Below are 12,750 nucleotides of genomic sequence, written 5' to 3' on the forward strand. Positions count from 1 at the left end.
CGGAAGGCGCTTGGGGGAGCTGGAGGGGTCTCTGGATCCTTTTCTCCTCTCTCCTCCGCGACCCCTTTACCTCTTTGTTCTCGCTCCCGATTCTCCTTTCCTGCAACATCCACGTGGGTGTGGGGGCGATTTACCTGCCGCCCCTTCTCCCTTTTCCGAATGCCCCCCCCCCGAGCTACGGCTCAGAGCAGCAATCCGGAGTGGAAGCTCCGCTTCCGGGAGAAGCAGGCAGGTTGGGAGGGGGGCTCTCTCCGCTCATTCCGGAAACAGAAGCCGGATTGGAGGAGGAGGAAGAGGTGTGACATACTGGGGGGGGGATTGAGGGTTGTGGGGGCGGCGTGAAAGCAGGTTGTGCCGGGAAGGGAGGGGAAGAATTGTTTCCCCCCTCCCCCCTTACTAGGAGAGCGCGGGGGGGGGGGGCTGATCCGGGCCATCCAGCTGCAAAGCGGGTTCCCCCCTACAATCTTTACATTGCAAAATCCTTCCTTCCCCCACCCCAGGCCATGAGCTTAGATCCACCCCATGTTTTAGGACGGTATTGGTGCACATTGAGCAGCGGGTGGGGCTCTGTGACTCCTGTATTACGGGAAAAATGGGGCTTGGGCTTTTGCACACACAGAGAGAGACACACCAGACACCCAGGTAAAATTCCTCCCTTGTGTATCCGTCAGAGGTGGCACAAGGAGGCCAGGAAGAAAGCAAGGCAGCTGTTGGTCTGTTTGCAGGCAGAGCCCCCCCCCCATGCAAGGAGTGACGCAGCCCAGAAATAAAGCGCGTTGCAATTTGGACACCCTCAGATAGTAGCCCCCCCCGTCACAGAGAGAGCACCCCAAAAACATCCCCGCTTGCGTCACAAAAAGAGTTGTACACGGAAATCAGATCAGACTCCGAGTTCCTGTTTTGGCAACATGACAAGTCTGTCCATCGGTTGCCTATTTCAGCATCCCCATCTCACGGAGGGGCGGGGGGCTCAGGAAGATTCTCCTGCCACGTGACTGGGGTCAGACAGGGCTGCTGTTTTGCTCTCCTTACTATTTCAGCTCAGGTTTTCCTGGCAGAAGTTCTATTTCATCAAGAAACGGGTGGGTTCGTTGAGGAAACGGAGCTACGTTGTAAAGAGGCAAATGTGTATACTTTGTTACCACCCAGTGAGTTGAGTTGCAAAGGCCATTTGCAGAAAGGCTCCTATTGTATCACCTGCGGCTACAGGTTTTGATCTTTTTGCGGAAATGTTTTCCTCGGGCTGAGACCATTTGGGGCTTTCAAGGTCAGCGCCAACACTTTGAATGGTGCTCGGAAACGGACCGGGAGCCAGTGAAGATTTCTTAGGACCCGTGTTCAGGGGCCAGCTGTTAGGGGGCCGTTCAGCTGCTGTCCAAAACTGAGGGATCCCTTGCCGGAAGTGATCCATAAACCTCTCCTGCTCCGCCTTCTCGGGATGCCATTGGTGCGCGATGCTCCGGCTCTCGAGAGAGGGAGAGGCGTGAGTTGGGTGCGCTCGGCTTGCCAAGGGTTAAACGGAAACGAGCTAGATTCCTAGAGAGGAAAGTAAGAGGGGGGGCAGGGTCCTCCAGAGCGAAAGCCCAATCCCCCCCTTTCCTGCAAGAAGTCGGGCGTGTGGGGGTCCCGTTGGTTCGGCTCTGTAGAGGCTGCCTGGGGGCGCCTGCTGGGATCCGGTGAGTCTCCTCTCTCCCAACATAGGGCCCATGGGGAGAGCGGGGGTCCCAGTGCTGCATGGCGAGAGGGGGGCAAGTCAGGGCGGGGAGGGTCGCAGGAGGGCGGCAGCTCTGCTCTTCCTTTGCATGGATGCGCTGCTGACCCCTTGGATCCAGGAGCGCTGAAATGCATGCAGAGAAACCCCATTCAGATGTATGGATCAGTCCCCTTTTATGACAGAGGTTGGCCGCGGATGGAAACATTCGGACATGAAATATACCCTGGTCCCTAAAATTTCACCTGTGCAAGGAAGGAAGACGGAGGGCAGAGAAGAGAAAGCGCTTCCTCTTGCAGGGCAGAGTAAAACCTGTGGAACTGCCTCCCAAGAGCCAGGGAGGCCACCAATCAAGGTGGCGTTAAAAGAGGAGGAGACCAATCCGTGGAGGAGGAGGAGAGGGCGATGGGGGGGGGGGGTTCCTCTGCTCTATGGGGCAGCCCTATGGCCTGATCCTGCAGTGCTCATTTTCTCCTCCAGTGCTTAGTGTGTGTCCAGATGCAAGTGTGTTCTCTGAGATTGCTTGGGGTTGAGCTAGATGATCCTTGGGGTGTCATCCACTTCTATAGTTCTATGAAAGCACCACTGGAGGTCTCACAAGCCAAGGCATTGAGAGCAGGAGAGGTCCTGCTGTAAAGGAAACAACCAGTGCAACTGTTTTAAAACAGGAATCCAATGTGTTTGTTCTGGGGGGACTCAGTGGGGAGGGGTAGACCCATGGATGCCACCTTGATCTCCTTGGGCAAAGAGGTGGGAGAGAAATGCCATTCATAAAGAGAGGCAGCCCAGCCAATCATCTGGCTGCTGCATTTTGGACCAGTTCCCAAGTCGCCTTCAAGGGCAGTTCCACACAGAGAGCGTTGCAACCATCCCATCTGGTGCAGAGCAGGGAGGACCAGGGCCATGTCCTCTCTGTTCCAAAAGGTCTGTGGGGTGGGGAACTAGCCTGAGCTGGACATGGGCCTCAAGCGACCATGATGGACCCAGGAGTGCCCTCAAGTATTCATGACTGGGAAGGGGGCATGTTAAGCAATGTAACATCATCATCATTATTGCTTGTTCCCTGACCATCACCCGAATTTCCAAGAGCAGATTACAAAATTTAAAAAACAGAAATAAGAACAGTTGTAAATGCATTACAGGCATAGAAAGGCTTGTCCCACTTTATTTGCTTTTGAGTGCTGTCCTTTGACCCCACCCACATGTCATTTGGCCCTCAGGAGTTAGCCAGATAAGGGAATAAATGTGCTCTGAATGGGGCTGGGCAGGAGACAACTCTTGAGGAACCCTAAGTTAGGACCCCCACTATAACCCAATGCTCAGATAACACTCAGTACAAATGAGTCACTTGTCAATCACAGTTCTGACTTCATTCCTTGACTGAAAACTCTGAAAGGCAGGAGCAACCAGGCTGATCCATCTCTCAGAAAGACCAACAGTTCCCTGCTCGTTTTGCATAGTCACTTTCCCGCTAGGAGGGCTGGAGACTTACTTCTCCTTCTCCTTTTTATAGAAACCTCAGAGCCTGGGTTGTGGTGCAGTCCAGAGCCGGCTCTTCCAAGACTCATACATACTTCCTCACGGAACATTTTTCTCCTCCAGGCAATAGGTCAGTTTTGTAACAGAACAATGTACAGTGGTACTTGGGTTAAGAACTTAATTCGTTCTGGAGGTCCGTTCTTGACCTGAAACTGTTCTTAACCTGAGATACCACTTTAGCTAATGGGGCCTCCCACTGCCATTGCAGTGCGATTTCTGTTCTCATCCTGAAGCAAAGTTCTTAACCCGAGGTACTATTTCTGGGTTAGCGGAGTCTGTAACCTGAAGCGTCTGTAACCTGAAGCATCTGTAACCTGAGGTACCACTGTTTTTGCTTTGTAGAATTTCCTAGCACCTCTAATTCGGACAGACAGAACTTGGCAGAAGATCAAGGGGTTCCTTCATCTCTCTTGGAGGCTTCCTGAGAGCACAGATGGATGAGAAAAACTCAGCTGGCCCTGAAGCAGGAAGAGGCCATGCCATCAGAACCGGGAGCAGTGGGGGATTCTGGGGAAAAACTGTGCAGAAGATCCTGGGTGAGGAGGACACTCTCCGCTCAGAGGTGCAGAGCCAGCAGTTCAGGCAGTTCTGCTTCCAGGAGACCAAAGGACCTCGAGAGGTTTGCAGCCGACTCTATAACCTTTACCATCAATGGCTGAAGCCAAAAAGGCACACAAAAGCTGAGATGCTGAACCTGGTGATCTTGGAGCAGTTCCTGGCCGTCCTTCCATTGGAGATGGAGAGCTGGGTGAGGGAATGCGGAGCAGAGACCAGTTCCCAGGCAGTGGCGCTGGCCGAAGGTTTCCTCCTGAGTCAGGCAGAGGAGAGAAAGCAGGCAGAGCAGCAGGTGAGAGAGACTTTACTCTAGATACTCCAAAGGGGCTCCAAACGTGAGTGACAATATCTGAAAATTCTCTGTTAATATACCATCCTTTTTTGGAAAGCAGCCATTGAATGCTATCAGATTGCCCTTCAGTTTTTGCCTCTGTCATTCCTTTTCTAACTCTTCTTCATATTCTCTGTTTTGAATCTTTGTTGCTATTTCAGAGACAGGATCTGTTTGCAGAAATGGGCCCAGATTCCTCTGAGACCAAAAGGACTCCGTTGAAAACCAGAGAGAGGCTGCTGGGTAAGGAAGGAGTCCGTTCTCCATTTGGTTCCTTTCTGTGGATATCAAAACAAATCCATGGGTTGTTTTCCTCTTTTTTTTGGGGGGGGGGGTAGACACTTGGGGCCAGGAGCACCAAGGAGGGAGTTGTATTTTTTAACCCAACTAAATTATGAAATGGGTCCAAATGTCCAGATGCACTCAGAAGGTGAGACTTTTTGGAGAGCAGCTGCACTCCTGGCTTCCCACTTACCTCTGTCTCTTGCAGGTGACCAGATGATGCCAGCAAGACCTCCTCTTCCATCTATTCCTGGTGGTGAAGGAGAAACAACGGCTGTGGAAGCAGCTCAGGTAGAGGGAGGGAGCCCTCTGGGGAAGGGGGCTGAGGGGTGGGGCAGCCAGGGTGCCTCTGGCCCCCAAGGAATCTCTCTCCTCCTCTTGGCTTCTGTCCAAGCTTCTCTGAAGGCATCTTTGTCAAGGGCAGCCTGGACAGACGCCATGAGGCTGGGAATGCCATTCGAGAAGCTTAATGGGCTGAGAATAAGGAACAGCCACCTTGCCTTAACTCACCTTCTGAAGGTCAATAGGATGATTCATAAGTCATTGTTGTTTTATTTCTAGAGTTATCATTGAATGCTAAAATAGACTTCTAAGTAGTTAGTTCACCAGGCCTAAAAAACAGTTCCCAGGATTCACCAATCCTGTTACATCAGTTGCACAATGGGGTTTCCCCACCTTCTCCTCCCTCCATTCCCCCAGTGCACTTCTTGAAGTTGTCTTTAGGGCATCAGAAGGGTCTCCCCCACCCCCCCCCAAGAACAGAACATGGGGAGCAGAGAGGGGATCCTTCCATCTGGCACAGACAGAAGGATTTTCAGAACACAATGTAGGATTCTACCCATTTACACTAAGATTAATGTCCATCACTAAATCACACAAGAAAAGAATTCCCTTAAGACATTAAAAGCAGCACCCACAATTAAAACGTGCAGCAGGACGATCCCATTGAAACAAAACACCATTTAATGAGCAGAAAGAAACAGAGCAATGTGTAGCAGACAACCTTAGTGCTGTCTAAAGAGGATCTTTCCCTTTCTCTCTTAGGGTCCAGTGTGCTTTGAAGATGTCGCTGTTCATTTCACAGATGAGGAATGGGCGTTGCTGGATCTTGACCAGAGAGCTCTGCATAAGGAAGTCATGGAGGAGAATTGTGGGATCGTGGCCTCTCTCAGTAAGGCTCCCTTGTGCATCATAATCTCTCTTCGGAAATTCCATGCATCTCTCTCTGTGATAAGCCTCCCTGGTTTTGAGGGAGCTCTGCAGGGCCACTTGCAGCACCTGGGATTATAATACCCCTTAAACTCACCTTAAATGGAGGTCTATCGACTGTTTTGACCTTGGACATGATCAAGCCAGCATAGACCTTGCTGAGAATGGAATGGGAACATGCTGGGAATTTGAGGTTAGGAAAGCACATCTTTGTTTGACACTGTCCTGCCTTGTATTGCCCAAAATCTTCCAGACACAGAGCTTGTGGAAGGCATTGAGGGGTTTTGCTGATGGTTGTAATTGTTCACAATTCACTTCACAAAGCAGCTTGCTCAACACGCAGTCCTAGTAGACCTTCATCTTGGTATTGAATGGTTAGCATCCCATTCTCCCATACAGTGGTCCCTTGGGTTCCAGACGCTTCAGGTTACAGACTACGCTGACCCAGAAATAGTACCTCGGGTTAAGAACTTTGCTTCAGGATGAGAACAGAAATCATGCAGCAGCGGCACGGCGTCAACGGGAGGCCTCATTAGCTAAAGTGATACCTCAGGTTAAGAACAGTTTCAGGTTAAGAACAGACCCCCAGAACGAATTAAGTTCTTAACCAGAGGTACCACTGTACTCTTTTGGAGAGGTGAGCCGTTGCCGGAACTGCCTCGCCAGTACACTTGTCCAGGTCAGCATCAATGAAGAGGTTGTTGGTTTCTTAGGTAGACACAATCATCCACCACCTCCAGTGTCTGAAACTCGCATGGTGCTAGGCGCATTTTGCAACAGGGAATGTCATAGACACGAGCAGTTTCCGAGCTCTGATCGCACAACCTAAGATTTCGGATTAAAACTGCAGAGTGGAAGGAAAGGAGGACCTTTTTCTGCCTCCCCAGTTCCAGCTACTCTCTGAAGACTGAAGGAGAGACCTTCTTAAAAACTCAGAGGGGTGGGCAGGGGAAGGACTAGACCATGTGAAAAATGAACATATTATTTTAGCTGCTGTTCATTCCTTTTCAGCTTTGTATTTTTGTCATAAGAGAGTGCATATGGACATTCCATTTTTGAGCCCATAACCTAGGTTTAAGGTCCTCTTTATGTTCTAGCTGTCCTATCTCTGTTTCTAACACTGACCACCTCTAGTGTGTGGTCAGCAGTGTTGATGCATGGAATTCTTCCTCTATCACAAGGGTTAGTGATCAATATTCAATACAGTGGCACTCCACTTCTTCCTGCAGCTCTAATCCATTTCTTCATTGCAGGTGGTGATGATTTGGAAATTGAGAGCGAGGATGCCCATGACAGAATCCGCACAGTGGAGAAGCCATTGCCACTCTTGGAGTGTGGAGAGAGCTTCAGTCACAGCTCCCATTCGACTACCCACCAAAGAAATGCTATTGGGAAGAAACCCTCTCAGTTCTCTGAATGGGGGAAAACTTTCTGTTGGAATGAAAGCCTCACTTCACAAGAAATAATTCCCACAGGGGAAGACCCACTGAAATGCTTGGAATGTGGAAAGAGCTTCAGTAAGAGTGCACATCTCATTTCGCATCAAATAATTCATACAGGCAAGAAACCCTATCAGTGCTTGGAATGTAGGAAAAGCTTTAATACAAGCAAAACCTTCTGTAAACACCAGAGAATTCACAGGGGGGAGAAGTCATTTGAATGCCGAGAGTGTGGAAAGAGCTTCAGTCAGAGAACCCATCTCACAGCCCATCAAATAATTCATACGGGTGAGAAACCCTATCAGTGCTCAGAATGTGGGCAGAGCTTCAATCACAGGACGACTCTCACGGTCCATCAAAGGATTCACAGTGGTGAGAAACCCCATCAGTGCTCAGAATGTGGGAAGAGTTTCACTGTGAGCTCCCATCTCACTTCCCACCAAAGAATTCATACCGGGGAGAAACCATATCAGTGTGTGAATTGTGGAAAGGGCTTCACCCAAAAGGCAAGTCTCACTTCCCATCAAAGAATTCACAGTGGTGAAAAACCTTATCAATGCATGGAATGTGGGAAGAGCTTCAGTCGGAAGCAAAGTCTCACTTCCCACCAAAGAATTCACAGTGGTGAGAAACCCTATCAGTGCTCGGAATGTGGAAAGAGTTTCTCCCAGAGAGCCAATCTCAGTTCCCACCAAAGAATTCACACAGGTGAAAAACCCTATCAGTGCTTGGAATGTGGAAAGAACTTCAGTCTCAGGGCCCATCTCACTACCCATCAAAGCATTCATACCAGGAAGAAACCCTATCGATGCTTGGATTGTGGAAAGAGTTTCCTACAGAGAGCCGATCTCACTTCTCACCAAAGAATTCACAAAGGGGAGAAACCATATCAGTGCTTGGAATGTGGGAAGAGCTTCAGTCTGAAGCAAAGTCTCACTTCCCACCAAAGAATTCACAGTGGTGAGAAACCATATCAGTGCTTGGAATGTGGGAAGAGCTTCACTGTGAGCGCTGGTCTTACTTCCCACCAAAAAATTCATATTGGGGAGAAACCCTATCAATGTGTGAATTGTGGAAAGAGCTTCACCCAGAAGCAAAGTCTCACTTCCCACCAAAGAATTCACAGTGATGAGAAACCATATCAATGCTTAGAATGTGGAAAGAGTTTCTGCCAGAGAGCCAATCTCACTTCTCACCAAAGAATTCACACAGGGGAGAAACCATATCAGTGCTTGGAATGTGGGAAGAGCTTCAGTCTGAAGCAAAGTCTCACTTCCCACCAAAGAATTCACAGTGATGAGAAACCCTATCAGTGCTTGGAATGTGGAAAGAGTTTCTGCCAGAGAGCCAATCTCACTTCTCACCAAAGAATTCACACAGGGGAGAAACCCTATAAGTGCTTGGAATGTGGGAAGAGCTTCAGTCATAAGCAAAGTCTCCCTTCCCATCAAAGCATTCATACCGGGGAGAAACCCTATCGATGCTTGGATTGTGGAAAGAGTTTCTGCCAGAGAGCCGATCTCACTTCCCACCAAAGAATTCACACAGGAGAGAAACCATATCAGTGCTTGGAATGTGGAAAGAATTTCCGCCAGAAAGTCAACCTCACTTCCCACCAAAGAATTCACACAGGGGAGAAACCCTATCAGTGCTTGGAATGTGGGAAGAGTTTCCGCCAGAAAGTCAACCTCACTTCCCACCAAAGAATTCACACAGGGGAGAAACCCTATAAGTGCTTGGAATGTGGAAAGAGCTTCAGTCATAAGCAAAGTCTTCCTTCCCATCAAAGAATTCACAGTGGTGAGAAACCTTATCAGTGCTTGGAATGTGGAAAGGGCTTTGGTAAGAGGACCAAGCTCATGGCCCATGGACGAACTCACAGTGGTGAGAAACCCTATCAATGCTTGGATTGTGGAAAGAGTTTCAGCCAAAGGGCCAATCTAACTTGCCATGAAAGAATTCACACAGGGGAGAAACCATATCACTGCTTGGAATGTGGGAAGAGCTTCAACCAGAAGCAAAGTCTCACTTCCCACCAAAGAATTCACACAGGGGAGAAACCTTATCAGTGCTTGGAATGTGGAAAGAGCTTTGGTAAGAGGACCAAGCTCATGGCTCACCAAAGAATTCACAGTGGTGAGAAACGCTATCAATGTGTGAAATGTGGAAAGAGTTTCTGCCAGAAAGCCCATCTCACTTCCCACCAAAGAATTCACACAGGGGAGAAACCATATCAGTGCTTGGAATGTGGGAAGAGCTTCAGTAAGAGGACCAACCTCACTTCCCACCAAAGAATTCACAGTGGTGAGAAACCATATCAGTGCTTGGAATGTGGAAAGAGCTTCAGTAAGAGGACCAACCTCATGGCCCATCAAAGAATCCACACTGGGGAGAAACCCTATCAGTGCTTGGAATGTGGGAAGAGCTTCACCCGGAAGGACAACCTCACTTCCCACCAAAGAATTCACAGTGGTGAGAAACCATATCAGTGCTTGGAATGTGGAAAGAGCTTCGGTAAGAGGACCAAGCTCATGGCCCATCAAAGAGTTCATACAGGGGAGAATCATAGAATTTTAGACCTGCAGGAGACTTCTGGGTCGTCTAGTCCACTGCAGGACTCTCAACTAAAGCTTCTATGACATACTGCCTTCAAACTTCTCCTTACAAACCTCCAAGGAAGGAGAGTACACAAGCTACCAAGGGTGTCTCTAATTTGAAGCCATTGATTAGTGTGCCAGCCTCTAGAGCCGGTGAAAACAAGCTTGTTCAAGCTTCCACCTGACAGCCCTTCCTGTTCCTCAGAAGGCTTGGTTTCCCAACGCTTAATTGTCTTGCTCACCCCCCTCTGCACACCTTTCAGCTTGTCAAAATCCTTCTTAAATTGGGGCACCCAGAACTGGACACAGGACTCCAGGTGTGGTCTGAACAAGGCAGAAGAAAGTGGGACTATTACTTTTCTTGATCTGGACACTTGACTTCTTTGGACGCAGCCTAGAATAACAGCCTATTTCGCTGATGTTGACTCATGTTAGTCTTGTGGTCCACTAAGACCCCAGGTCTTTTCCATATGTACTACTGACAAGCCTGGTATGTCCCATCTTATATTTGTGCACCTGATTCGTCTTGCCTAAGAGCAGAATCTTACCTTTCTTCTTAGCGAAATTTATTGGATGCCTTTCTATACCACCTGTTTCTTCAAGAAGCTCAGTGTGGTCTTAAGTCATTCTCCCCCTCATCGTTTAATCCTGACAACAACCCTGTGAGGTAGGTTGGGCTGTGAAGCCATCACCCAGTGACTGAGTGGAGATTGGAACCCAGGTCTCCCAGTTCCTAGTCCAAAACGCTTAAGCACTGCACCCCACTGACTCTCAAATGAGACTCTTGGAAAGTGCATGCATGCGCATTTACCAAAAGTTTCAGTGCAATGTCTTGGTGTTTGTATTTAAAGTTTTATACGCATGTATCAATGACATTAATATAATAATGGTAATTATTTAATTACAGTAGAAGAGTAAATTTTAGGAAATGCTAGATGGTGATAGGGGTAGTTTGGAGTTTGGAATGCTGGGATCGAGCAATTGAACTGAACAATTTCCACATAAATCACAAGATCTAAAATATAAAAACAAAATACCAACAGCAGCAACCCCCGAAAAACCCCCCCAAATTCAAGAGTCTGTTCAGCAGCCTCAGCTTTTGCAGCTGGAGTCAATCCAGGCTCTGCCCTCCCAGGCTAGGTGGAAAAGGTCTCTAAGGAGAGAGCCCGTCTTCTGGGACTTGCAGCCAAGATGGTTGGCTGCCACCATTGGAGGGTGGAATGGAATGGGACAGTGGTGGCAATTGTGGAGCAGGGCTGGTTAGACCTGTAGTAGAGAAACAGCATTATAATCCCCGTTGTTGCAGCTGTAACAAAATTTCAAAAGAAAAGAAAAGAGAACATTTGAAACCACATGTTTATGTCTATTTTTTAAATAAATCAGTTTAATGAATCGATGCACACTTCCTTCTTTGTTATGTTTGGGGTGAAGTGTTGAAGAGTTCTCTGTGGTGGCAACAGGAATAAAGGGGGGTTTGGCAGAAGATCCATCTCCTAGCCGTGCACCTTGAATGAAACGGGAAGGTGGCCCAGGGATGGGGGGCAGGGCCAGAGCCCCTCTGAGCAAAGGAGGTGGGGGCTCAACATGGGGAGATAAACTAGAGGACACTCGGAGAGTTCAAAGCGCTTCATAAAAACCAACTCTGCTGTCTTTACAACCTCCCTATGAGGTGGACCTGTAGCATTTCCACATAAATGTGGGAAGTCAAAGAGAGGAGGAGGAGAGCAGAGAGGGGCGTGAAGCAGAGACTCTGTCCCTCTGCCCTCTTGCAAGTTGCACACACACAATGCACTCTGATTTGCGCTGCTCATTCACATCTGTTTTAGGCCCCCAGGCATTTACTGAAACAGTCTAGGTGCTGATTTTTAAAGTACTTGATGTTGTTGTTTAGTCGTTTAGTGGTGCCCGCCTCTTCGTGACCCCCTGGACCAGAGCACGCCAGGCACTCCTGTCTTCCACTGCCTCCCACAGTTTGGTCAAATTCATGCTGGTAGCTTCGAGAACACTGTCCAACCATCTTGCCTCTGTCATTCCCTTCTCCTTGTGCCCTCCATCTTTCCCAACATCAGGGTCTTTTCCAGGGAGTCTTCTCTTCTCATGAGGTGGCCAAAGTTTTGGAGCCTCAGCTTCCGGATCTGTCCTTCCAGTGAGCACTCAGGGCTGATTTCCTTCAGAATGGAGAGGTTTGATCTTCTTGCAGTCCATGGGACTCTCAAGAGTCTCCTCCAGCACCAGAATTCAAAAGCATCAATTCTTTGGCGATCAGCCTTCTTTATGGTCCAGCTCTCACTTCCATACATCACTACTGGGAAAACCATGGCTTTAACTATGCGGACCTTTGCTGGCAAGGTGAGGTCTCTGCTTTTTAAGATGCTGTCTAGGATTGTCAAGTATTTGATAGCGGTTGCTTTTTTAATAGTTGACGGGATTTAAGAGGGGGCTGTGAGCTATGTATGCTGCCCTCATACTGGAGCAGAGGGAAGGAAGTTGCCCTGAAAAAGGGGCAGGCCAGCCTCTCCCAGCGGACAGACAGAAGTCCAAAGTTTGGAGCAATGAATAACCTGGTTCAATACACTCCTTCGGATCCCTGGGAGTCCCTTTCACTGAGACACTTTTCTGGAAGGGGCACCTGGAGGCTGCAAAACTTAAAGCGCAGGAAGCTTGTGGGGCACTAATGAAATTCTGCCTCATGGTGGGTGGACACTTATTAGAACCTGTGCTGATAATTGGAAGGTGAGCTGAGGGAAGTCTTTGGGGGAGGGGAGGGGGGTTTGAGGAGGGAGGCGGTAAATAATGAATATGATATGTTTGGATATGTTGTTGAATTGCTAATAAACATACTTTTTTAAAAAATAAAAGTATATAAAAGAGTTTACTCACATTCTGTTCACAGAAGGATCCCAGAAGGCAGACTTACAAAATATACACACCTCTATCCCTTAAGGAGCTAGTTCCTTTCTCCTCTCTTGAAGCCAAGAGTGCATCTCAGGCTAAGGAGATGTTGCTTCGTCGAGGAATGGAGTCAGAGAGAGAGAGATGGCTGCCTCCCCTGTGCTATGTTGTTACCTGCACAGGTGAGGTCACACC

The 12,750-nt window shown here is 48.6% G+C and overlaps 2 protein-coding genes across 6 annotated transcripts in view; one reads left to right on the plus strand and one right to left on the minus strand.

Annotated features, from left to right (window-relative positions):
• LOC310742869 (uncharacterized protein) overlaps positions 1-11,055 on the plus strand; it is a 42,247-nt gene extending 31,192 nt beyond the window's left edge. The window contains exons 1-6 of one of the 4 annotated variants that reach the window (XM_083572589.1): positions 1,565-1,676; positions 3,593-4,097; positions 4,298-4,379; positions 4,627-4,709; positions 5,463-5,589; positions 6,881-11,055. In XM_083572589.1, the coding sequence (XP_083428715.1) occupies positions 3,684-4,097; positions 4,298-4,379; positions 4,627-4,709; positions 5,463-5,589; positions 6,881-9,705 (3,531 nt within the window). In that variant the 5' untranslated portion in view covers positions 1,565-1,676; positions 3,593-3,683 and the 3' untranslated portion in view covers positions 9,706-11,055. Of the gene's footprint in view, positions 1-1,564; positions 1,677-3,592; positions 4,098-4,170; positions 4,380-4,626; positions 4,710-5,462; positions 5,590-6,880 lie in introns of those variants that run through there. The other 3 variants (XM_083572588.1, XM_083572590.1, XM_083572591.1) reach the window with 3 other exon arrangements.
• The window catches only part of LOC310743013 (uncharacterized protein), a 151,532-nt gene that overhangs the window by 115,547 nt on the left and 23,235 nt on the right, over positions 1-12,750 (minus strand). The gene's annotated exons all lie outside the window — the stretch shown is intronic.

This window comes from Podarcis filfolensis (assembly GCF_964270895.1).
Source record: "Podarcis filfolensis genome assembly, chromosome: 10".
NCBI lineage: Eukaryota > Metazoa > Chordata > Lepidosauria > Squamata > Lacertidae > Podarcis > Podarcis filfolensis.